Source organism: Fistularia commersonii, chromosome 20, assembly GCF_037954325.1.
Source record: "Fistularia commersonii isolate RoL2024-O1a breed Wild chromosome 20, RoL_Fcom_v1.0, whole genome shotgun sequence".
Classification (NCBI taxonomy): Eukaryota; Metazoa; Chordata; class Actinopteri; order Syngnathiformes; family Fistulariidae; genus Fistularia; species Fistularia commersonii.
Window position 1 is genome coordinate 5,350,001 of NC_141303.1, and position 25,195 is coordinate 5,375,195.

The 25,195-nt window shown below is 41.3% G+C and overlaps 1 protein-coding gene across 2 annotated transcripts in view; it reads left to right on the plus strand.

The window, feature by feature from the left end:
• Window positions 1-25,195, plus strand: part of nbas (NBAS subunit of NRZ tethering complex) — a 167,784-nt gene that overhangs the window by 7,955 nt on the left and 134,634 nt on the right. For both annotated transcript variants that reach the window (XM_086167558.1, XM_086167559.1), the window contains exons 7-18: window positions 3,684-3,817; window positions 5,357-5,490; window positions 7,967-8,065; window positions 10,228-10,366; window positions 10,449-10,514; window positions 10,615-10,743; window positions 11,167-11,230; window positions 12,803-12,996; window positions 18,385-18,654; window positions 21,801-21,926; window positions 22,260-22,411; window positions 23,380-23,517. In XM_086167558.1, coding sequence (XP_086023684.1) covers window positions 3,684-3,817; window positions 5,357-5,490; window positions 7,967-8,065; window positions 10,228-10,366; window positions 10,449-10,514; window positions 10,615-10,743; window positions 11,167-11,230; window positions 12,803-12,996; window positions 18,385-18,654; window positions 21,801-21,926; window positions 22,260-22,411; window positions 23,380-23,517 — 1,645 coding nt within the window. The remainder of the gene's footprint in view (window positions 1-3,683; window positions 3,818-5,356; window positions 5,491-7,966; window positions 8,066-10,227; window positions 10,367-10,448; window positions 10,515-10,614; window positions 10,744-11,166; window positions 11,231-12,802; window positions 12,997-18,384; window positions 18,655-21,800; window positions 21,927-22,259; window positions 22,412-23,379; window positions 23,518-25,195) is intronic.

Sequence of the window (25,195 nt, forward strand, 5' to 3'; positions counted from 1 at the left end):
GCGCCAATCTAGACTCAAAGATTTATAACCTGACATGACAAGAAGTGGAGGTACTCTCAGGTGGGGGGCCATTATCCACGGAACGCCGAGGCCGACTGCAAGCCTCTGCTGCAGAATGTTCTGACGTGTTTTTCCCCATTGGACTCTTGTCAACAGAATGACTAAAATCCACTTAAGAACCGAACAACAGAGTCGGAAACAGACGGCGCCGGTTGAGTCGGATCGGCGTGTTTGAGCATTTAAAGCCAGTGATTTTGTAGCATCATAACAGATTTTATACACGTTCTCAGACCTTTTAGCCCTCTGCCTCACTAATTCACTGTATGGTATTTGTGATTGTATACAGGAAAAGTGGAGCACCATTTTTTTTTTTTTGAATATTTATTAGAACAGGTTCCTTAACAGAGTCATACACATTCTTACAAAACCTCATAACAAGATACACATTATACAATATTTTTTATAGGTCATTTATTTCCTCAATAGCAAGCGAAAAATAAAATAAAACTAAAAAAAAAAAACAAAAACAAAAAAAAAAAAAACACAAAAAAACATCTAACTCAGTCAAATAGAGATAATATCTTCAACTCTCCAAATATTTTTTAATGGGTGCCCATTTATCAAGATATAGGTCAATCTGAAGTTTGCTGTTATGCGTTCCATGCAGTTTACATCCTTAAGTCTCTGACGCCACTGATCCAGGGTAGGTGGGTGGGGTTTGAGCCAGTTTACTGTGATCATTTTATGTGCAATTAATAGAAGAACTCTAAGCGAAAACACCTGTTTTTTCCTTAAATCGCTTGTTGATGCTGTACCCATAATAAATTGCTGTGGATCAATTGGTCTGTTTAATTTTAAAATCTCACTTATTTATTTTTCTACCTCTTCCCAGAATTTCATCAGTTTAGGGCAGTCCCAAAAAATGTGGGAAAAGTCCCCCATTATGCCACAGCCCCTCCAACACCGGGGAGAACAGTTATTATCATAAGATAAGATATCATAAGTGGAGCACCATTTTAAAAGTTATATGGCTGGTAGAAATAAAATTTATATATTTTCTTCTTTCTCCTGATTCAAACAAGATGAATAAAAAGGTGTTTGAGTAATGCATTGTTTTAGGTCTTTAAAGAGTGGGTTATGATTGGTTTACTTTTAACAGAAACGGTAAACGCGATTTGAATGCCATTTCTGTTCGTGGATCCATGCAAACGTGTCACTGCCACAGAAAGCAAACTATCGTCCGACTTCTTTGGCCTCTCGGCTCTCCTGCCTATTGCAGCATGTTACAGCATTTTACATCCTACTGCTTCGGTGAGACGGTCCACTCATCACTCATTCATCAGATAGTATTCCCTCTCTGGAAAAACAAACAGCGAAAACGAGCTAAAAATTCTACAATTCTACAAAAAGCAGTTAGTTGATGTGAGACACATTCTCCCTCTGTGTCCGTGTGGATTTTCTCCAGTTCAAAGACAAACAGTGGGTTAACAGAGGATTCAAAACTGTGAATCTAAATCTGTCCGCGACGGTCCGGTGATTGGTCGAGGGTGAACCCTACCTTTTACCCAAGGACAGCTTGGATAGGCTGTGTAGGATACACAGAGACAATGAATTAGTAAATTGTTCAGGTACCCCCCCCCCCCCGAAAAAAAAAAAAAAAAATCAGTGGGATCAGTGCTAAATCCAGCCATTCACTTTTTATCCGTCTTAACTTTACTTTTTAAAAAAAAAGACAAAAAAAATGTTTCTTTTTCTTCCCATTTCTTTCAACCCGTAGCCGTCTCCGTCTCATTCACTCTGTAACTGTTCTGCTCCGGCTAGCCGTCATTGTGGGCCATTGTTCTAATGACTCATATTGTGGAAATCAGTAGCCCCTGGGACTTGTAAACCCCTGTCTCCTGCCTTTTTTTTTTTTTTTTTTTTTTCCCTCTCATTCCATTTCATCTCTCCTTTTCATTTTCATTTTACTTCATTTCATTTCACGGAGATTTGTCCTAATGGATTTTGCCGTGATCCTGCCTTTTTAATGGCATTTGCTTTTAGTGGAAGAACGTGCGCGCGGGCGTTTGCTCCTTCCTGCTGGTGTGTACGGGACTTTCTTGCGAGTGAACACACCTGGGTTCCCTGTCTGACACCCCCTCCCGTCCTCCCTCTACCTCCTGTCTGCCGCTGTTTCCGAAGAGCCGTCTCCCACCTCCTTACATAATTCATAACTGTTGAGCTCCGATAAATGCATCTGTAAGGCCTTAGATAGAAGGCTTCTGTTGTCGTCGGGTATAATTCTCCCCAACTTCCACCCCCACTGCCGTTATGAGTACAAAAAAGGCGGAAAAAAAAGGGACAGAAGGCTGTAATTTCACATCTCCCTCAAAAAGCTATCTATGTGGAAATGGAGCTCTCTCTCGGCTGCAGAACAACACAGTCTATACAATGGAAGTGAGGTAGACAACGAGGCCGGGTGAGAGTTTTAATGGAAAAAGAAAAAAAAGATTTAAATAGGAACCAAAATAAAGAAAAGACAAGGGAGGCTCCCACTGCTTTCATAATGATTCCATGTATTTGCAACGCCTCTGCTGCGAGTCTCAAAGGTTTGTTAAATTTCTTACTTCCCGAGGTGCTCGTAGAACCTTAAAATTTGGGGGAACTATTATTTGTCTCTGTGGGTGCCACGTACATTGTTTGTCACTCGCTCTCACCCTGTCTCGTTCCCTCTTCGTCTGTCTCGCCCTCCCACTTCTTTCCCTTTGTTCTTCATTTAAAATTCCAGTCATACAATATCCATTGCTTTCATTCGTTCGCCGTATTGCCCACCAGGGGTTGCGGCAGTGTTCCTCAGCCCCGGAAATTCAATGCAATAAACGCCAGCAGCCCAGTTATGTGATATCAACAAAAACATAACTTCATTTTCATAACTTTATTGCTTAGCAGGCAACGCGCCGGCGATGGCATATTAAGTTTCAGACTGTCGGACAAACCTGAGGGTACGACAGAGGCTGAGTCTCATTTAATCTTGAAAATCGAACCACACTCCCTCCCGCTTACTCGCATTTGCTGGAGAAAGCGGCGCCGCTCCTCTGTCATAAGATAATCAGGTATTCAAAACAGGCTGTCTGCGCTGACCCTCCATCAGAGGGAAGTATGACGGAGGATCCTTGAAAAGGCGCCAGTAGGCAGGGATGCGGTTTATCACAGCGATATGGTTACACTCACTGCACTGCTGAGCCAGCAGATTGGCAAAACAGTAGCCTATACTTCAATAAAAGAAAAAAAACAACTGGATTTATGATTTCTGCTTTCCTGCCCCTTACTCTGTCCCTTCCTCAACCCCCCCTGACCCTCTTGAAATGAGTGTGCACGTAGATGTGTATATGTGCCCGTCTTTGAGAGACAATTATTGAGATGTATTACTCCCACTATCCTTCACTGATGAATTGGACGGCTCCTCAGACACACAGTGTTGATGTATGGCATTAGCTTTATCCTTTTTCTCCCATCTGTATTCATCATCGTCACACCGCATAACACGGGGGATTATATGCGGAGAGTTTTTTCGATATACAAGTAATCCATGGCTCCCTGAGCATCTTGTCGCTCTTCTGCCGGCGGCAGATTCCTTTCTTTACATTATCATTATTTATATTTATATACATTATTGATGTAGTTATTTTTTCTGGCTTACATAGTGCCCAAGGACCAAAATCCCCAATGGCGTCGGGTGGCATGGAGCCACGACTGCACCCTGCTGGCCTTCGCCGACAGCACAGGCACTGTGCGCCTCTTCGACCTCATGGGCAGCGAGCTGTTTGTCATCCCGCCGGTAAACATGGCATTTTTACTTGTGCAAATAACAATACTGATAATGCACACGGCATGGAAACCCAGCACCAGTGCCTAAATGATAAACGTCCGGAGTGGTCAGTGTGGAGAGTGTGTGTATATATGTGTATATATGTTTGTGTATATGTAGATATATATGTATTTGTGTATATATGTATATTCACACATGTGTGTATATATGTGTATATATGTATATACACACGTGTGTATTTATATATTTTTTTTTTCTTTTTTTTTTTTTCTTTTTTAATTTAATTCTTTGATGTTCACACTGCTACTCCATGTGACCCCCAATTGCCCCTCCTGGATATATAGTTTTTTTTTTTTTTAATTCTGAATGCAGCACCTGAAAATATCTTAATTCTTGTCAAAATATGTGAACTGAAGCACGGGGAGACGTGCAGGAGATTACATTTTAATCAGAAATGACAATCTGAGTGATGTAAAAAAAAAACAAAAACAAAATAACACCAATGGTATGTAGACTTTTAGCTGAGGTTAGATTTCATTTGGTCAACAATGCTGCATGAATGTAAAAACAATAAAATCCAGTATATTCTGAATGTTTAACAACCCAGATAAAAGTGTATTCTTAACTATGGAGTTACACAATAACGAGGATTCAGACGTCAAAAATATGGCCACTGGAGACGCAGTTTGAGAGGAGTTGACATTAAGAGGCCACTTCAAGTCTCTGTCACCTTTGAAGAGAATGACTCCGTCTTACACCCCCTTTTTTTTTTTCTTTTTCTCTCCTGTCACTGCTTTCTCAATCATTGTCTGACGCCCCCCCCCCCCCCCCCCCCAAACCCATTCCAGAGCCTATACTTTTCCATTCCCTTCATCTCCACCACCTCTCCTTTTTAATTTTTTACACGCCGGCTGCTCCTTATGCCCTCCCTTGATCCTCCTATCTTCCCCTCCGCTCGTCTTTCGATCATCCCCGTGTTTGTCTCTCCGCGGCTCTTTGAGCTGCCATGTCGAGTCCATCTGTCGCATCCCCTCGCTCGCTCCGATGCCCCTCAGAGTGCCACATGTTATCGTTTCTCCCGTTGCCATAACGGCGCTCCCCCGGTTCCTCGGTGCGCCCCATCGGAGTCGATGAGCTCCGACGCTTGTCATTCTCCCCTGTCGCGTTCATCTTTCAAAGTCTGTGATCCCTTTTTCCTTTAGTGCAATACTACTAAGTTATGCATCTCTATAACGTGTGCCTGCTTGCTATAACAGCACCTCCTGTTTTCCCCTTGTGTGTCGGTGTCACCTGCACACACTGGCGACTCACACCTATTTCAGGAGATGATAATTTGAAAAAAAGAAAAAAAAGAAACATTAACTGTTAAAAAAAATAGGGGGAATTCCTTCTAGTTTTTTGTTGCTCTCACTTCTCCCCGCAATGATTTCTTACTCTTGCCTTCCTGCCCGACCTTCTTCGCTATCTTCTTTCTTCTGTTTTTGCATAAATGTATCTATTTCTGCGTTTTGCGCGCGCTGACGTTCGTTTCTTTATCTGGTTGAAAAGGTGGTGAGTTTTCCGGGGGACTTTAGCTGTGCAGTGGCAGGTCTGATCTTCCTGGAGTACACAACCAGTGCCCAGTGGTCTGCCGAGCTGCTTGTTATCACCTATGGAGGTGGTCTCAAGAGCTACCTGGTCAGGTGAGTGCTGTGTCTTGCCCATTAACACCGTCTGGTCTATGAGAAAATTCTTAAAAAAAATAGTATGTAGGTCTCACCGCTTGCATTGTTTCAATTTAAAACACGATTTCTGCTTTTTCTACAGTGTAATGCCATGATGTCTGGGTCTAAGTGGACCCGCACATTTGATTGTCTTCAGTATATTGTTATCGACCATTATTTAAATCGGAGGCCAACCGCTCATGATTCACACGATATTAACCTCGGTCTACTCTATTATCTCACTTTCAGAACAGTAGTTCAACTCCAGTAGTCCTTCCTTTATCGTGGGGGTTACGTTAAATAACCAACTGTGATAAACAAATCTGCGCAGGAGCGACCATATTTTAAGTAGATTATTTATACGTATTTGGCCCTTTTTGACTCTCCCCACACTCATTGAACCAGTCTGATACTCTTATAAACACTTCCTATACACTTAAAAACTTTTTACACTCATACATATGTAATTTAACTTTCTCCCTTGCTTTAACATGCCGAGAAGCACTTTTTTCACGATGGTTAGCATCTTCCTCTGCCGCTTCGGTTCAGTGCGAGATACCTTACAAGGTACAGAACATTTGGGTGTCATAGTAGGAGTTGAAATAAATTAAAACATTGCAAAGACAATTCACACATACAATTCAAAACACAACATTTCAGAGAAACACTACGGGTAGCATTTGCACGTCGATGTGAAATGGACAAGACATGATGCTGAATGCATGCCAATTGCAGGAGATGCAGAGTGATGCAACAGTTGGTGAGCGAATCAGAGCCCAGGATATTACACCGTGCTCTGGTTGGTCGCTACCCTAGAAATGCTTATTTTACTATAAAAGTAATTGAAATAGTATACATAGAAATAATTTAATCATAATGAATAAATAAATTAATTAATGTAATAATTAATTAATCAAATTATTATAATTGATGATACCACAAAAAATGTGGTAAAAAATTTTATAAAAAAAAATTGAAAATCAGGTGATCCGGGTGATGAGGGACTTCTGTACTACAGCATGTGTATTATGGAAACTTGCATTTCAATTATATGTGATGTATATCCCCTTCTTATTTGCCATTGCGCTTTTTGACTGACATATAGTTTTATTCATGCTCACGATAATTATGCGCAGCGGTTATAATCTGTAATCCCAACACGCACCCGATGCCTCATACACGTTTGACTCCCGCGCTGAAACTGGCAGTATCTCCAGACATTGATACCCAGAACCATCCCGAGGCGTAATACAATTTACAGACTAAAAAAGTGTTAGGCTTTAACCTTTCGGAGCCAGCGCACTTGTTTTCGTTGTTCAATCTGAAATGTTATTTATATTCCCGTTTGAATCGCGGTTACCCTGTTCAGAACACATTACTCAATACGCATTTTCAGTATATGATTGATGACCTCTGATTGCGTGTGTGTGCGCTAGCAACAGAATATGCTTTTCTCATCTGTGCTCCGACCCTCCCTTTTTAATGCAGCGCTATCAAATATGGCCATGTAGTGGAGATGCTTTCTGTATGATTGCCGCAGTCACACCCTGCCTCGGTGCGCCCGCTGCTCCGAGACACAAGATGGGATTGCGGATGCATGTAGAATCTGGATTAGACGATTGCTTCCCCTTCAGTAATGCTTACCCGGTTTGATGCACTGGGAGAGCGGGGGGGGTGATGCTGATTTATTTTTCCGTTACACGCAGATAAGCGTTGATACAATTTTTTTTTTTTCCTTTTTGAAGCCTTCGGGATGTTGGCGCACAAGCGCCAGGGTTTGTCATTAAGACGAGACATTTGCACCAGATTCACTCTGAAATCATTTTTCGGAGGTTCCTTTTCGACACCGAAGCTTATTCCAATTTTGTCACTTGAACACTTTGAATTGGAAGTCAGGGTTATGGCTGACACTCTGCTTTTGCTCCTTGCCAGCGCTTTTTTTTTTTTTACATGTGCACAAGGCTTTTGTGACAATAATGCATAACAGTAGGGGATAAGTTTAATTTTTGGGATTTCCATGACTTTTCCGTGATATTCTTTGTGCCGAGCAGGACTCGAAGGTTCCCCACGTCTCTTTCGACTATCAGTGTTTGCAAGCAGTCAAATGATCAATCCCCATACTCTCTACCAAAGTGCAAGGATGTTGTCTAGATGCTCCTTGCCATGTCCTGCTCTATGTCTTCTTTTGTTTTCTTTTATTCATGTTACGGCAAAAAAGGGGGTCAGGAATGTCAGTACATGATTGTCAATGTTGTGATGATGGTGCTGCTATTAATTTTACTACATTATGCATATACTTCCTTTGACTAAAGAGAGAACCCATTTTGCACCCTGCTGTTTGCCTTGTGATTTTATTTTTATAACCCCCTTTTTTTTTAATTTATTTTTACTGACCAGAATTCTCTTTTCGTTGACTCCCCCATCTGACTGTCCTCTCATGCCCTCTGTCTCTTAGCGTTGGCACCAATCAGAACTTCCAGGAAAATCACAGCTTCAGTTTCTCCGCCCATTATTCTCATGGCATCACTTCAGCCATTTATCATCCTGGCCACCGGTAAGTCTGTTGTCAACTTCTTACAGCTGTAGAGAGTGGTAGAAATAACGACTAATTTAAAAAATGAATTAACAGAATGCCTTTGGTGCTCAACTTACTTCCCTACAAAAGAATATTTCTGTCTGTGGCCTCTTTACAGACCTCTCTATAAATCCTCACAATTTCAGTTATTATTTAACACATTGCAGATGAGGACACCCTTGTTAGTTCAAATAATTTAATTTGAAAATATTAAGATGATTTCAAACTCTGTCATCTTTTGAGTTTGCACTCACTTGCTACCAGTTTGCCTGTTAGCATGTATTATACTAATGTATCAGAATTTTGAATTTACAACATTCCAGTTCTGAAACTCATTTTCCAAAACTCGTTCGGCTGACAGGTTTCAAGGTTATAAATGAATGTATACCTTAGAATCCCCCTAGGATTATGCCAAAAAAGAGAGTTTGCTATATCAGAAGGAATATATTCCTTTTGCAGATGATGTTACAATTGGAGAAGGGATTACAGCACAGAAATGGGGCCGAAAGGCTCACCCAGGGAATAAATGAAGCAATCACTTTAATGCAACACCTGCAGGAATTGGCTCCGGCAGTCTGGGACGCCCTTGCACAGTCTCACCCCGTGGTATTCAAAGTTTTTCGGTTAATGACCTCTGGCTGTTATCCGTGGCCTCACTGTTTTCACCAAGATCCCGACCCTTCCCCCTCCCGGCCCCTGAAAAAGTTGCCCCGGTCTGCAGAAACGGGACTCAGTTTGGCAGGTAAAGCTTGGTTTGGCAGCCTAATGGATTTTGACAGCTACCGTCAAGTGTTTGCCAACTGATAGATGAGATGAAACTTCAAAGATCCCCAGGGCGAGAACTGGGTCAGCTACAGAGAGAATAGAGTAGAGATAAGAAAAAGACAAGTTGGTTCAACTCGATAAGAAAACAAAGGGTTTTTTTCTTCAGCGTACACGTGACGGGGACGGGAGACAGAAGTCCGCTGAGTCGTTCCCCGACTCGACAGATTTCAGAGGGGTTACGAAATATACATGGCGTTGTTTTTATATGTGCTGGGGGTCTTTGTGGTCTCAGACAGAGGTCTTGGTCAAGGATCTGAGAGCTAAAGGAACCCTATGAGAACAGTGTGTAAGTGTGTGTTACTTAATAAGGGCTAAAATTTGCTTATGATTGAGTTTATGGTTTTTTTTTAGAAGAAGAAAGCAAGAAAACTTTTTATTTTAGGTGCTTTATTCAACACTCAAGGACACAGAAGTATATACACTTACACAACATACAAATCCCCTGAAAAAAACAGCAAAAAAACAATGAAAATAAAAAAAGTGACAAACTTGTTAATGAAAAACATTGAAACAAACATATTTATATACATGTATACACATATAAATACATACACACACACACACATAAATAAGAAATGTATTTTTGTTTGTCACCAAATTATGCTTGTCATTGTTTTTTTTTTTTTTTTTTTTTTTTTTTTTTAATGAATTTATTTTATTTCCAAATGGCTGACTCGACTCTGTCGACTCTTGGCAACGCTGTCATTCAGTCATCCCGTCAGAAAATTAGACCTTCTTTGTGAAAATGAGCGTCACGGCTATAATTGCTGTGACTTTTTTTTTGTTTGTTTTTTTTTTTCTTTAACTGCAAACCAAAGAGATAATTAAAAACTACATTTTTGGTCAATTTCCTGGCCTTATCAGGGCTTGCTCACACTAGTTTTGCATGCATTCTAATGAAACAATGGGATCACAACATAGAGAATAAAATGACGGCGCTGTGAATTGTTTTCTTTATATCAGTTCACAATTACCCTCATCTCCTGGCTTTCTATATATCCAACACCTTATCACCAGGGGGCAGTGTTGAGCTGGACAGCATCTCAGTTTCAGCTCCCGTCCATGAGTTCCTGGCTGTTGTTGTTGTTTACTTTACAAATAGAGATACACAGACCGCTGTGGACACTCGTGTATCTTTTTTTTTTTTTTTTTCCTAGATTGTGTTTTGCCACTGATTCCAGACAAATGTTTACACTATTTTTTTTTTCTCTCTAATACACTTCTGAACTAGGTAGTCAATGTCTTAATTTTCTCAAAGGGCCATAGTTGTGCAGTTTGTAACCATGAGTTTGTGTGTGTGTGCGCATATCGTCCAGGTTGTTGCTGGTGGGGGGCTGTGAGTCGGGGAACAACAGCACATCCAAAGCCTCACGTTGCGGCGTCACAGCTTGGAGAGCTCTGTCAGGCTCACCGCACTACAAGCAGGTTACCAGCTACGAGGACGATGTCAATACAGTGAGGGCCCATCGTACACTTGCGCAAAAAAAAAAACCCGCCCCCCCCCCCCAGATTTGTCATGTACCTTCTCTTTTCATAGAATCAGAAGAGGGGTTTCTTCAGGATGCCCAGCTTCAGGATGTTTTCCAGACAAAAGGACGAAATGGTAGCTTTCCTCCATGTCCGTTTTTTATTTTTTTTTTATTTTTTTTTTTATATAAATAAGCGGGGATACATTACCTTCAATAACTGCACTCATTGGCCAGGATGGCGTGTTCCGGATGAGTCTGAGTCCCGACGGCACCCTGCTCGCCGTCATCCACTTCTCCGGCTGCCTGTCCCTCTGGGATATCCCGTCACTGAAGCAGCGGGCCACGTGGCAGCAAGACCAACAGGTACATCTGTAAGCCGCTTCTGGCTACGTGTAAATATCCGTGCATGCATGCATGGCTCTGCTAATGTGTAAATACCTGTTTGCATTGCAGCTGCTCGCTAAGATTTTTTTGCATTAGATGCTTGACTGACTGTGTTAATGCAATCTCTCTGTGACCTTAGTGTATGAGGAATGTGTGCTCCTGGTAGAGTCAGTAATACGGCTTAGGGAGAACTTACATTTGCACAGTTTTTCTTACTGATTTGTGCAGTGTGTGTTTGCATGCATGTGCTTGTTCTGCTTCATCGCTTGCATGAGCCGGCAGAGGGCTGCATGTACGCTCCCCGTAAACAGGGTTAGGAGATTAATTTCTCTCCCTCCTTGCCTCTTCCATGCTATCCCTCCCTTCTTCTTTGGTGCCCTCATCCTTCGGTCTTGCCCACAGCCAGGATTTGAGGAGATCAATCCAGAGTGGAAAACGTCGCTGGAGAAAAGAAAAAAAATAAAAGGTAGTCTTGCCTGCAGGGAATGGGTGTTTTTGCTGACACAGCAGACCACAGCGGATACAACTTAATGATCTTTGACATGCCTTATTCACTGAATTATACAGTTATTTAGATACACAGCCAAAGGCCGCCACACACTTCTTATTCAGTGTCCATGTCCAAGAGCGTCTATTTTTATGCTTGTTTAATTGCCTTGCGTATCCTAGTGCTGCAGTAGATGCTCTGCAGTCTTTTTTTGACAGTTTATGCGAGTAGTAATTAACCCCTTTGACAACTTTTAAGAATGAATCCGTGTGTTTCTGACAAACGACAAATAAGTCCACATATCTCTTTTTCCTACATTCCCAAACCTAATTGCAATTTGTTGCTTTTGGGAAAACTCGGCGAATCGTCCCCCCACCTTATAGAGCACTTTCATCATCTTGCAGTTTTGATTAAAAAAAAAAAAAAATGGTATTCTATATTAATGACTGTTAAAGCGAATTTGGAAAAAAAACAATTAGCCAAACGCTGTGTAAAACAATCAACCATACGATAAGCTAAATGAAAAGTTGAATTGACAATTTTCTGCCCATTTCTCGGTTTGTATCGCTCTGTTTGAAGAGACGGTCTTTCGGTGCTATGTCATTATAAGTGGATAGGCCATGTCAGGAGTCAGGGCTGGAGATCAGAGATGAAAATGTTGAGTCCCTCTTCAGAAATGACAAGGATGAATAGGATCGGGACAGAATCCGTCGGAGGGACAGCGCATGTTAGATGACTTCGAGATAAAGTCGGAGAAGAGGTCAAAATGTGATATTTTCAGACATGTACAGAGGAGGGATGGTGAATATATGAGTTGAAGGATGCTGAGATTGGAGCTGCGATGGAGGAAGCTGAGGAGAAGAATAAAGAGGAGATTTACGGACATATTGAGAGGGGACATGAAGATAGTTGGTGTGAAAAAAGCTGATGCAGAGGATGGGGTTAGATGGAGGCAGGAGATTCACTGGGATGACCTCTGAAGGAAAGCGCCCACAGGAAAAGAAGATCAGAAACAGTCTTGAAATCCAATCACTCGTTGGGCACCTTGTGTTGACTCGCACGTTTCTGCCCTGGTATTGGCTCCAGCAACCAATTCTGGCAAAGCAAGAAGATAATTTATTCGTCCATTCATGGAGAAATTGCAAAATAGATCCCCAGGCATGTAAATAATAAAAGAATAGTCCAGACTTGATCTGTATGGAGAGCATTTTGATATAACTTTAAAGATAGATTTGATACGAGATCAGTCAAATGCATTTAAAATCTCCTGGAGATGTCAACACGAGGTTGTTGCGGCCAGTTGTGTTGGTAAAAATGAAAAAGAATCTATTAATTGACATGGGATTACAGCTACATGTGCAGGGGGGGGGGGGATAAATGCATATTTGATGAGAGAAAATTATGTGATACATCATCCAAATGAGCCAATAAGCACACAATTCATGTTGAAGAATACGCTGCAGACAAAGTGGTCAATCCTTTGTTTCGTTTTCACTCCGCTTTCCTCTGGGGTGTCATTACATCCATACCGCTGCACCTTATCTTCCCCAGACAAGGAGCAGTTCTACCCTCTCGTGGATGTGAGTTGGTGGAGTGAAAACGTCTTGATCTTGGCCCGCTGCTCCGGCTCCGTCACTGTCTCGTCCGTCAGGACACTCCGGAATCTGTTGGGCAAATCCTGCGAGTGGTTTGAGCCATCACCCCGAGTCACTGCTGCACACGATGGAGGCTTCCTCAGCCTGGAGGTAAATGTAAAGATATCGCCTGCCATCAGATAGATTGCGTATCTCTCCAGCAGGGGGGGGTTTAAAATGCATAGTACAGAAAAGATCGGTGTTCAATGGTGCGGAGGACTATGACCTATCGCCGGAAGCATAGGAACTGAGAAAAGGACATGTTTTTTTTTTTTTTTCCTATGTAATTCCCTGTTTATTTGCAACGAAAAAACTCAAAAGTGATTCAAAAACCTTCACACGCCTACATTTGCATGGAATTCCGGTCTTTTTTTTTCCTTTTTCCGACCGAATCAAAGAAATCACATTTTCAATAATTTCAAGTAAATACTTGTTCAGCCCTTTAGAATTTGAATCAGAAAAATTAAGATTTTTTTTAAAAGTATGATAAGAAAAAAGTGTTTAAACACCTGTGATTAAAAAAAAAAAAAAAAAGCACAGCCTAATAGGTTAGATTTTAATAAGTCAGATTTTATTTATATGCTGCCAAACACCCACACACTGGACCGCACACTAAGCCACCATCCCTCCCATGGGCAAGCACTTGGCAACAGTGGCAAGGAAACCCTTGGGCGGATCCAATCTCAATTTTGGCGGCCTTCCGCCTCGACCAGTTGAGGTGAAAGAGAAGGACTGAGAGATAGAAAGCAAGAGTGTAATTGAGGTATCAGGTTTAGGTTGGATAGGCACAAATGAGATGGCGACAGTGGACATGATACAATAATAATTTTAAGATTCAGAAAAGACATAACAGTAATGGAGGTCATGCAAGACTGCTGCTGTAGATCAGTCCACGGCCCCCGGAAACTTGTGAGATGAGAGAACCTTGAGGAAGGTTGTATAAGAACGTAAAAAATGTAAATGAAGCCAATACATAGTATGATAAATCTATGTTTTTATAAATATATTTCGTATGAATTAGGGGTTGTTAATTGCAAATTAGTGGCTAGTTTTTAAATAAGTGTGTGATAGTGTATTAAAACAGTTGAACAGCGTGTATGATGAAACATGTTCTATATCCCACAAGGACCCTAATTTCACACCACTCTTCCCTTTCATTTCACTTTTTTCCTTGTTTTTTTTATCTGATTACATAGAAAAAAAAATCCTGACCATCTTGCTGTTAACTTTTGGGAAACGTTACATCACCCTGGCTCGGGATGGAAGGGGGAGATGAGAGGGTAGTTTTTTTTTTTTTTTTTTTTTTTTTTTTTTTATTAATACAGTGTCAGATGATCCCACTGCTTATGAGGTCGTGTGTGAGGATGGGCTGGTGGGCACGTGTTCACAAGCAGAAAATAACATGACCTTGCGTGTTGATAGTAATCATCTTCCCATCGATTAAACACTTAGTGCTTTTCAGGTGCGTCATAACACCTCGCTGTGGAAGGGGCAGCATTTTTCCCTCTCTCATAATTTTTTCCCCCCAACTGAGGCAATCACAAAACTAGAGGAAAGGAACACTTTTAAACAGCTTGAATAAAGATGTCTGTCAAGCAGCGTGACCTTGCAATTTCTTCTTTTTTTTTTTTTTTTTTTTTCTTTAATACGCCTCTGCAAAAAAAGCCATTAGATGAAGCAGGTTTGTCCATTTCAACGCAGTCGGATGTAAACAGTACAGCCTTGCACTCTACGCTTTGTCACTCATTCATCACGTCCCGCTGACAAAAAGTGTCCATCCACCACATCATAGATTATTTTTCAGGCAAGGCTATAAATCTGACTGTTTTGTTCAACTTAGGGGTGCTTAATTTTTCTGATGTGGGGCAACATTTTTTTTTTTTTTTTTTAAAACATAATTGTGGGTTGACATGAGTCAATTACTGATTATTAATGGATCAACAAGTTCTTTTAAGATAATGTTATATAACCATTATTGCAGCAATGACCTTTTCCTTTTTGCTTTTCCCTTGAGGGGTTGCCACAGCAAATGTATCTCTTCCTTCTAATCCTATTCTCTTTTCTCACACCATCTAACTTCACATCGTCTTTCACGCCATCCATAAATCTTGTCTTTGGTCTTCCAGCATCCTTCTACCAATATATTCACTATCCCTTCTCTGACCAAGCCATCTCAGTTTGGCTTCTCTGACCTTATCTCAGAAGCATCTAAAATGTGCTGCCCCTCTGATAGATTCATTCCTGGTCCCCTCTATCCTCATCACTCCCAAAGAGAACCTTAACGTCTTCATCTCTGCTACCTCCAGCTCTGCTTCCTGTCTTCTCCAAACCATACAGCATTGCTGGTCTCACAACTGTCTTATACACCTGCTTGAACCTGTTTCTTCACTTCTTTTCTGCACTCGACATTGGTATGGAATGTTGACCCGAAGTATTTGAAATTCTCCACCTTTTCCACTCCCTGTAGCCTCACCGTTCCACTTTGGTCCCTCTCATTCACACATGTATAGTCTGTCTTGTTGCAACTAACCTTCATTCGTCTCATTTCCAGAGCATACCCCCACCTCTATATTTTCCTTTACCTGTTCCCTCTTACTCTAGATCACAATTCCTGGAGATTCCTGTCCAACCTCATCTGTTAGCCTGTCCATCACCACTGCAAACAAGGGGCTCATAGCTGATCCCTGATGTAGTCCCATAAATTTCTCTGTCACATCTCCAGCACATTCACCACTGTTTCACAGATAGCATACATGTCCTGCACCAGTCTAACATACTTCTCTGCCACTCCAGACTTCTGCCTACAATACCATAGGTCATCTCTTGGCACCCTGTTGTATGCTTTTTGTAGGTCTACAAAGGCACAATGCAGCTCCCTTTGGCTATTTCTGTACCTCTCTACCAGCAAATTCTGCATCTGTAGCACTCATATATTGCAGCAATAAAAACTCATTTTTATTTTGCTCACCGGTTACGTATTAAAACATATTTTTAAACACATAGTAAGTGTACACATACCAAAAATCCCTAGATTAATACTAGAATACGGTGGTGAAATTCACGTGTACATCATGATGTTTAGATCCAGGGTGTCTCATCAGAGGAAAAGTAGCATATATGTTTTTCTGTATTCTGTATTGTGTGTTCGCTAAGTGTGTCCACCTTCACACTTAGTGAACACACAGCCCAATTCGCAAGCTTCGGAGAAGTTTGAATGGTGCTTTGTTAATTTACAATCTCAACTTAAAATCTTACCTGTGAATTATTCATGAAGTCATTTGCGGTTACTAGCCCATGATCGACTACTCCAACGATGTTCTTCATGACCTTCATGGTTAAGTACTCAGATATTGATGACATTCTACTGAAGCAGAAGTAAACTCTTATCTGATCAGTATTAACTAGTTACCTTTTACAAGTTGCTCAGTGCTTGCTCTGAGGAACCACAATCTCCCGAATCCCCGCAACCTCTCATTTCACAGGTTCCAAGGGCATGTTGTCTGATCTATTGCAGCAGATTTGCCAGGCGCCCACTAGTATTTCTTGAATGAATATTAGAGTAATGATCATATCATCTCATCAGAACCATACAACTGTTACTATTTCTATTGTTATTTGTATGAGATTATTTGTGTCTGTCCTTCCCCACCCAATCCTCATGTCTCGATTACACTCTTGTCTTCTATCTCAGTCCTTCTCTCGCCCCAACTGGTTGAGATAGAAAACCGCTGAAATTGAGCTTGGTTCTGTCCAAAGTTTTCCTTGCCGCCGTCACTTTTGCTTGCTCGTGAGGGAATGTTTGCTTTCTGTAAATCATTTTAAAGATTGCGGTCCAGACCTGCTCTACATGGAGTATCACTAGACAGCTGAGTTGCTATTTGATGCCATGTAAATAAAAACTGACAAACCTATTTGGTTGATGGCTTTGTATCACAGAACACTTTTTCATAATATTTATATATATATATATATATATATATATATATATATATATATATATATATATAAAATCTGACTTGACAGTTAACACTCCATTATAGAGGTCTTTACTTTCTTGTGATTCAACCTGAATGGGTTTCCAAAATATGGCTAGGGTTGAGCTAATTTGAATTTATTTGATCAACAGAACTATTGGGATTCAACATCAGGACCATCATTGCTCTCCAACTTCCATTTGTATTTAATTTTTTTTTTAACTTCGGCCAGTTCGTTCACTTCCGACATCTACTCCTTGTGGAGTGGACGAATCAACTGGTCGCTTTCTGGCATGTAGTTAATGGACAGCTCCATCATCAGTACCATTTAAAATGTAGCAAATCACAATGCTTTAAAATGAATGCACTCAAGCTAAAGTAGTGGTTCACAATATACTTAGACAGTGCAAGTACACAAAACACTACTCAGTGACAGTAATTTGAGTAAGTACTATTAGGCACTTTACAACACTGTGGATTAGTCTTATTTAACATCCATTATTAAATATAATGCGTTACCGTATTATTTAGTGTAAAGCCGTATGATCATTGGTTAATGCTTCTTCAAAATTAATTCTAAAGTATAAAACTAAAATATCATGAAAACAAATTAATTAACTCAATAGTATTTAATGAATAGTGTATGTTGTGTAGTGTACATTTATTTCAAAGCATTGTATGGAATGTTAAAATATGTTTTCAGCTACCGTAATTTCCGGACTATTGCGCCTGAATATAAGCTTCACTGCCTAAAAATAACAAAATAAATATATGTGTACATATATAGGCCGCACTTGTCTATAAGCTGCAGTTGTCCACGTTGTAACATGAGATATTGTTACATGATGTTACAGACTTTTTTTAAAATATTTAATTAAATACATGCATCTGCAAAAACAGGTACGTACTGGAAATGCTTTTTTTCCGAACAGTGCCTGTACCATGGCTGTTGAAAAAGATTAATAATAAATAACACAAGGAAAAGCCCATCCATCCATCCATTTTCTGTCCCTGCTTTGTCCTACTCCAGCTGGTCGCTATCTTTGTCTTCCTCCTGCGCACTAAAACTATTAAAGTTGTCTTCTTCAGTGTCGGAATTGTAAGGCCTCAGAATTTCACGGTAATTTCATTGGTCCGAATGTGACCAGGCTAAATTTTTTTTGGGTCGTGAAGCTCGTTAGCCCACCCCCCAAACAAATCCATAAATTAGCCGCATCATTGCTTATAGTCTGGAAATTACTGCATGTATATGTGTGATCAATTCAAATGTGACTGAAAAATATTCATAACTTAGTTTGCATTTTTATTTATTCTATTACTTGGTGTGGTGCGAGAGAGGAGGATACAGAGAATAGAGTTAGATGGAGAAAGTTGATTCGCTGTGACGACCCCTGAAGGTAAAAGTCGAAAGGAGAAGAAGAAGTCTATGTAAATTAGCATTTCTCCTATCGTCTGTTTATTTTTCCTTCTATCAATTTCTCAAACTATTTTTTTTTTAATTTTTTTTCATTGTAATCCTCCACAGTGTGAAGTAAAAATGGCCCAGAAACGTGGGCGTCTAGAGAGCAGCGCCAGTGCCGGCGAAGGCGAGGAAGGCGACGATGGCGGAGATTCCGACTCAGATGAAGAGTCCTCCGCCAAAGCCAGATACTTTGGCTACGTCAAGCAGGGTTTGTACTACGTGACGGAGATGGAGCGCTTTGCTCCGCCACGCAAACGTCCCCGCACTGTCCTCAAAAACTACCGTCTGGTCAGCTTGCGGTCCACCACGCCGGAGGAGCTGTATCAGAGGAAGGTAGGCTGACTCAGCTGACGCTGGGGGGGTTGAGCTTCTTCTGAGTTTCTGGATTTATATCAGAACAAATGGAAATGGATACATTAATTGGATTTAACCTTTTGGAATTTGAAATTAACTGCATGAGGCCATATCTTTTTTTTTTTTTTTCGCATCAGTGGGGGCTATTCATTTAAAAAAGTGCTTGATCAAATTAAAACAAAAGTAACAAGGCTGCTTTTTCAGGTTCAACTTTTTTTTTTTTTTTAATTCATCTTATTTTTTAATAGAGAGAGCCTAAAAACCACCAATTGCACTATTGTAAAGAGACATGGAGGTTGTAATCATTTTAAGTGGTTGAATTTAGTCCACGTGTGAGTGACCCAAAAGAAAAGCAACTACTGTAGTTCAGATAAAGAATACAAAATACGGGTGCGATAATACCTATAACTTTTACTTTGGGGTGCAGTCAAATAATTAAGGAACACATTAGGCTTAAATTACCAGTAATTATGCAGTTCTGTACAATCATTTTATATGTCTGCGGAGGTTCTCAGTCACTTGGGTTATGGTGAATTCTTGTCGAAATCTTCAGAACTGAAGAAGCCTCTCAGATGAAGAGTGAAACGTCTTAAAGTGGAGAAATTTAAGTCCAGTCGCCACGACAAGAAGATTTCGACAAGAATCATTTTATACATTTTCTCTATTTTTTTTTAACTCAAGAACTACTCAAGATTGTGATAAAGTTCAATACTTATGTTTTTTTTTTTCTGATGGTTACTTCCTCCTTATTATTTGATTTGTATTGAACTGTCGTTGCGATTGTTCCTCTGTGTTTTGCGAATGTTTAAAAGTGCCTCATTGGCCATTTAATCGCACCCATGATTGTAAAAAAAAATGTCAAGTTCATTTACTGAGGGGAAAAAGTAAAACGAGTCGGGCAGAAACTCAAAATGAAAAGGGGAAAACCAAACCATATGAAAATAATTAGTATTTTGATATAGATACTAAAATGCGGCATCTTAATACGGCATAACAATTAAGTGATTTTCGGTATATACGGATGTGGGATTCATCCTTAGTTGGTCTTTATCTGTGACTTTGAGATTATTTGTTTTGACACGGAATCATAGGTGTCATGTAACCAGTCTCATCCTTCTTGACCAAAGTAAAAAAGGCCCCTGGGGAAGATCCAGGACACGGTTGGGGGGAGGGGAAGTGTCGCTGTCTCTTGTTTGGCTCGGGGACGCCCTAGGATTCCCCCCGTGGAGCCCGAGAAAATGGCCGGTGGAGAGAGATTTCCAGGACTCTCTGCTTCATTGGCACCTTTCTTTGCGGCTTCTTTTATGAACAGAATTTGGCGGGGAAATTAAAATCCCAGATTTAACCCCTCAGAGATAACAGTCAAAGCTGTATGAGCTCGAGTTCGAAGGTTCGCTTCACAAGGACGCCAGTGAAGGGGTTTTTGGCTGTCGGTTGTCTGTCGGTGTGTTCGGCGTGAAGCCGTTCATTTCCTCTCGTCACTTAATTTACTGTTTGGTGTGAGCTAACCATTCATTCATAGAATTATAACCGGCTGATCTGCACAATTGGTCCCTGGCTAAATAGATCCTGTGTCAGCTCGCAGAAGAGCTACTGTTCCGTCGGATCAGCTCTCCGGCGGACGAGAACCCGAGCAAGATGTTCAGACGGCGCGGAGACTATCCCTAGGTCCCCGGGGTCTCTCTGAAATGCTAATTGCTGCATTAGAAATATGGCTGTTGTTGCCACTTGCTACAAATTGCAGAAAAGACAACAACACCCTCTATCATAAAGGACAGCAAGAGTGGAATCGGCTCTCAGTGGTGCCAAGTTTGAGCATGGTTCATCAGTCATTTTTATGACCCATCATCTACTGCCTTCTTCATCATTGTCATCATCATTAGATGCCATTACTCATCACCATCACTCCTAACAGTTGAGAGTTACTAAGTAATATATCATTATTATCTCTTTCGAACACTTGGTCCATGACGCATTTCCCCGGTTGTTTTTTCTTCTCTCGTCGTTTCCCCCTGATTTTCACATGTATTCCTGCGCGAGCGAACGAGAGAGAGATGTGCCGTTTTTTTTCGTCCGCATCCATGTCAACGATCGAATCTTTCACGGAGATCTCCAGACTGCGCGAACAAAAACACGCCTTGGCTCTAACAACAACAAAAAATAAAAAAAAAAAACCTGACCTGATCTCCTTTCACAGATTCACCTCCGATGAGGTTTGTGGGCCAGCTGGCCGTGAGATAAGCAGAACAAACGATCCGGGGTCAGGCTTTTCCTCGACCCAAAGAGTCTGATGCTGCGCTCAGCAGCGTAACCCCGCCTATACGAGCATCTAACTGGCAAGGCTGACTAACAGTTTTATTAGCCAAATCCAGCGAGGGACAGGATCGGGTTTTGATGTCCTCCTACGAGAGGTTTAACTGTGTGGGATTCCCGTTGCTCTTGAGGAACCGCAGTCTGGCTAATGTGTTGCTCTGTACTCCTACACAAAGATGGAGATGGATACTGAGAGTGGGCTGGCCCTTGTGTGTTTGTGTACGTGCACTTGCATACAATGTGAGCAGGCCTGCATTACATGGCGTGTCATGCTGTGGCCGAATTGAATGTATTTTGTTTTAAAGAAAACGACACGGCGTATGAATGGATATTTTCCCACGCCCCTTTTAGAACACCTCTCATGCACTGTAAATAAGTAAACACCAGATTCATTTTGGAAAAGAACAACAAATGAGGCGATTTTCTGATTCTGACTTGAGCTTTCGACTCTGTGGTGCAACTTGACCCCCTCCTTTTTTTTTTTTTTAATCTAGATTGCGGAGTACCAGTGCTTAGAGCTGAAGTCCTGCATTAGCAAACCAACATGATGCAAGAGTCATACTCTAATCAGGTCAAAATAAAAGGAAATGCCCCCAGATTTATGAATTGCAAGCAAAATTAAAATCACTTTTATTGCACCATGTTTGTAGCCAACCTAAATTCTCTACTGAAACGGTTTCCCATATGATCTTGATTATTCAGACATAGATATATATATACATTTGCATAACTGTGATCTTTTTAACAGTCCCAATTTTATACTGACAATAGTTTCATGACTCTGTATGGCCTGGATTTTTTTAATCCAACAGATTGACAATGAAGAATATGGAGAAGCCCTGTCTCTCGCTCAAGCGTACAATCTGGACTCTGACCTGGTCTACCAGAGACAGTGGAGAAAGAGTACAGTCAGCATCGCCTCCATACAAGATTATCTGGTAAGAGATGGGAGAAAAAGGGAGATCGATCGGGGGGAAATGAAGAAAAGGGGTGGAGGGGCGGTTAACAGCAGAGAGAGATATAAGAGGTGTCTTAGAGTTTTTATATTTTTTTTGTGTGTGCTGTCTGGTGAAAAATATACAGTGAGTGGGTGAGCAGGGACACAGCTCACTCTTAACTGCGGCACAGCCCCCTTACTCTATTTCACGCATCATTTTTACCAATTTGTAGCAAAATTTCACACCCGCCCTCTCTAATTCTGTATCTCATTTTATCCCGTCATTTTTTTCTGAACTCATTCCCTCGTCTCCCGTTCCCCGCGACCCATCCAGAGCAAGATCCGCAAACGCTCATGGGTTCTTCATGAGTGTGCGGAGCGCGTCCCGGAGAATGTCGACGCGGCCAAGGAGCTTCTGCAGTATGGCCTGAAGGGAACTGACCTTGAGGCGCTCATCGCCATCGGAAACCGAGAAGACGGGGGCAGGTAATGTATGCTGGATCGCAAGCACACAGCTGCGACCAATGCAGATGCACAGTCTATAAATACAGTGGAACCTTGGCTTACAAAGCCCCTAATTACAAACAAATTGGCCTATTTTGAATCGACCTGTGAACAAGCCTCGGTACACGAACGCACAAACAAACAAACTTATGGGCTTTCCACGTCGAGGTGTTGTAGCCTAGCGGCAGTCGTGTGTGCCTCTCTGCATTGTTTGCATCGTTCTGCATTGTGTTCTCCTGTTACATCGCTTTTTTTTTTGTGCTCATTTTCAGTAAGTTAGCCCTCATTATGGCTCCCAAAAAGGTAAAAAGTGTGATATCGGTGTTGAGAAGAAGACTTACAGTCAATCTGAAGAAGAAAATAATAGTCGAACGTGAGAGATGTGTGCGTGTTAAAGACCTGGCCAAGCACTAGGACATGACTAAGTCAACCAATTGTACAATCCTGAATAACAAAGATTCGCTAAAGACGCCTGATTTGGCTAAAAGGGGGGACTAGGGTAACAAAGGAAAGTGATTTTCAGTTTGGATTAATGAAAGACATCTTGCTGGAGATAGCGTGAGTGAGGGTCTGGTATGCGCCGAAGGCTTTTCTTTTTCTGATGTACTGAAGGAAATGTAGAGTACAAGTGCTCTGGAAAGAACACTGGAAACGCAGTAATAATTAAGGGTTATCTTTATTTCCGTATTTATTTTCCTTTATTTCTGTATTTGTGCCCCAAATAAGCCCATAAAGAAGTTTCTAAAGAGTGCTGTATGTTTTTTGGAACAGGAGAACGGATCACTGGGATTTACATTGATTTTAATGGAAAAAATTGATTTGGTATGGAGTCAAAAAACAAATGAAATTTGAAAGCCAGGGTTCTACTGCAGCCATCGACTTTCAGCAGATGTTTCCGTTCAGATTTCTCCCTGCTCACAGCTTCGTACGGTTATGATGTCGACTCCCAGGTTCATCATGCCAGGAGATGTCGACCTCGACGACCTTCCCTATGAAGACATACTGTCGAGCGAGGAAGAGCTCGAGATGAAGGAGGAGAAGGAGAAGAAGAGGAGGCAGGAGCTAATAGCAAAGGTGGACTTCAACAGGTACAGTATGTCGCCGGAAAGGCTGGAGTTTTGCTCATGAAAAGATGCTCACTGCACGGTGCCAAGGTCAACGTCAAAATCGATATGACGTCATCCCATCATGAGGACCTCTTTATTCTTAAGCAGAACCTAGGTATATTTAGTTTATGTGAATCAAGAAATGATGTACCATGGGCTGATTTTGTCTGCATATACAGCAAAGCACAATATCACAGCCTGCAGGATGACAATATGTCTGGTTTGAGAATGGAAAGCTTTCTATCGATGATAACCATTTAGCTCTGACGTTGGATGACTGCTTTGCAGCAGGGCTTTGTGACATTCACAAGTTCCGTTTTTAGTATCGCCCCATTGAACTCTGCTGAATTACTGTACAAATCAACATGATGGTGGTGTTTTACAGAGAATGCTGCTCTGCAGTTCTCAAAGGCAGATTGAGAGGCAGAAAGCCAACAAAGCCAGATCAGAAATTTGCAGAATACATACTCACAGTGACCGAATAGTTGTGATGTATGTCTGCAACCGGAATAGTAGTTACCAGTCGACTAAACAACAGCATTACAAACTTCTAACAGCGAATTAACATTAGCACAACAAATGACGGCTGATTTCTATGGCAGAGCACATCCACGCAAGCTTAACTCACCAAACGCGATGCATAACATCAGACGGAGTGTAAACCAAAGTACCACTGGACGCCAGAGTGTAAGAATCAACAAATCAGTCCACTTGATCAAGCTGTCACCCAAATGTGAGGTTTGACGGTTGATTGAAAATGCCGTAAGGAAAGTTTCGGTGTGTACCTTTGCTCCTGTGAAGGGAGATTTTACTACTCAAGCACAGCAACTCATTTTGGACATAACTAGATGCCCTCGTGTTGAACAAGAATGGACATGCCATTCCAAGCCTTCTCGTCAAACATCAGTGCATTTTTTTTTGGTCAATGGGTCACATGAGTAATGTACTCAGATTTGTCTGGAGATTGCAGTATTCTCGCTTTCTAAGCAACACAGGAAGAAAGGTTATTTTTGCCACTCGCCGATCGTGGGAATCCTTTAAGGACTTTGCGACCTTTCTGTTTTTCTCTCCTTCCGTGCAACCCCTCCTCCTCTCTCCTTCTTATAATGTCACCTGGTCATACTTGAGTATAATAATTGCACCAGCCTTTCATGCATGGGTGAGTCTTTCATGTTGATCACGGACCCTGATATTTCCAAGAGTGAGCGGCAGAGTAATACTCCCACTCGCCATGCCCCGTGTAATATGGTACATCATACGTCAACGCGTGTAGCCCTCCCTCGAGCAGGGTGGGGGACTGCTTGAGGAGGTTGAATTGTTTTTGGTCCCTTAAGACAATTGCTGTTTCCTGCTCTTGACTGTTCTCAAGGCAGGCAAACCTTTATTCATTTAGAATGCTAACAATGTGAAACAAAAAAGACAATAAATGTAATGTGTACAGATTTCACTCTCAACTGCATCATCAGCATCTTTGCTTTAAAGCAGTAGTTACTCACCCACTTACAGGATATCTACTATAATGTACTGATTGGAAAAAAAACAATTCTGAAATTATGATAAAGCAATATGTTATGCCTGCATTCCAGCCGAGTAGAGTTTGGGTGTATGAAAACTATATATACGGGACAAATGAGCATTTTGCATGTCAAAATATGCAAAG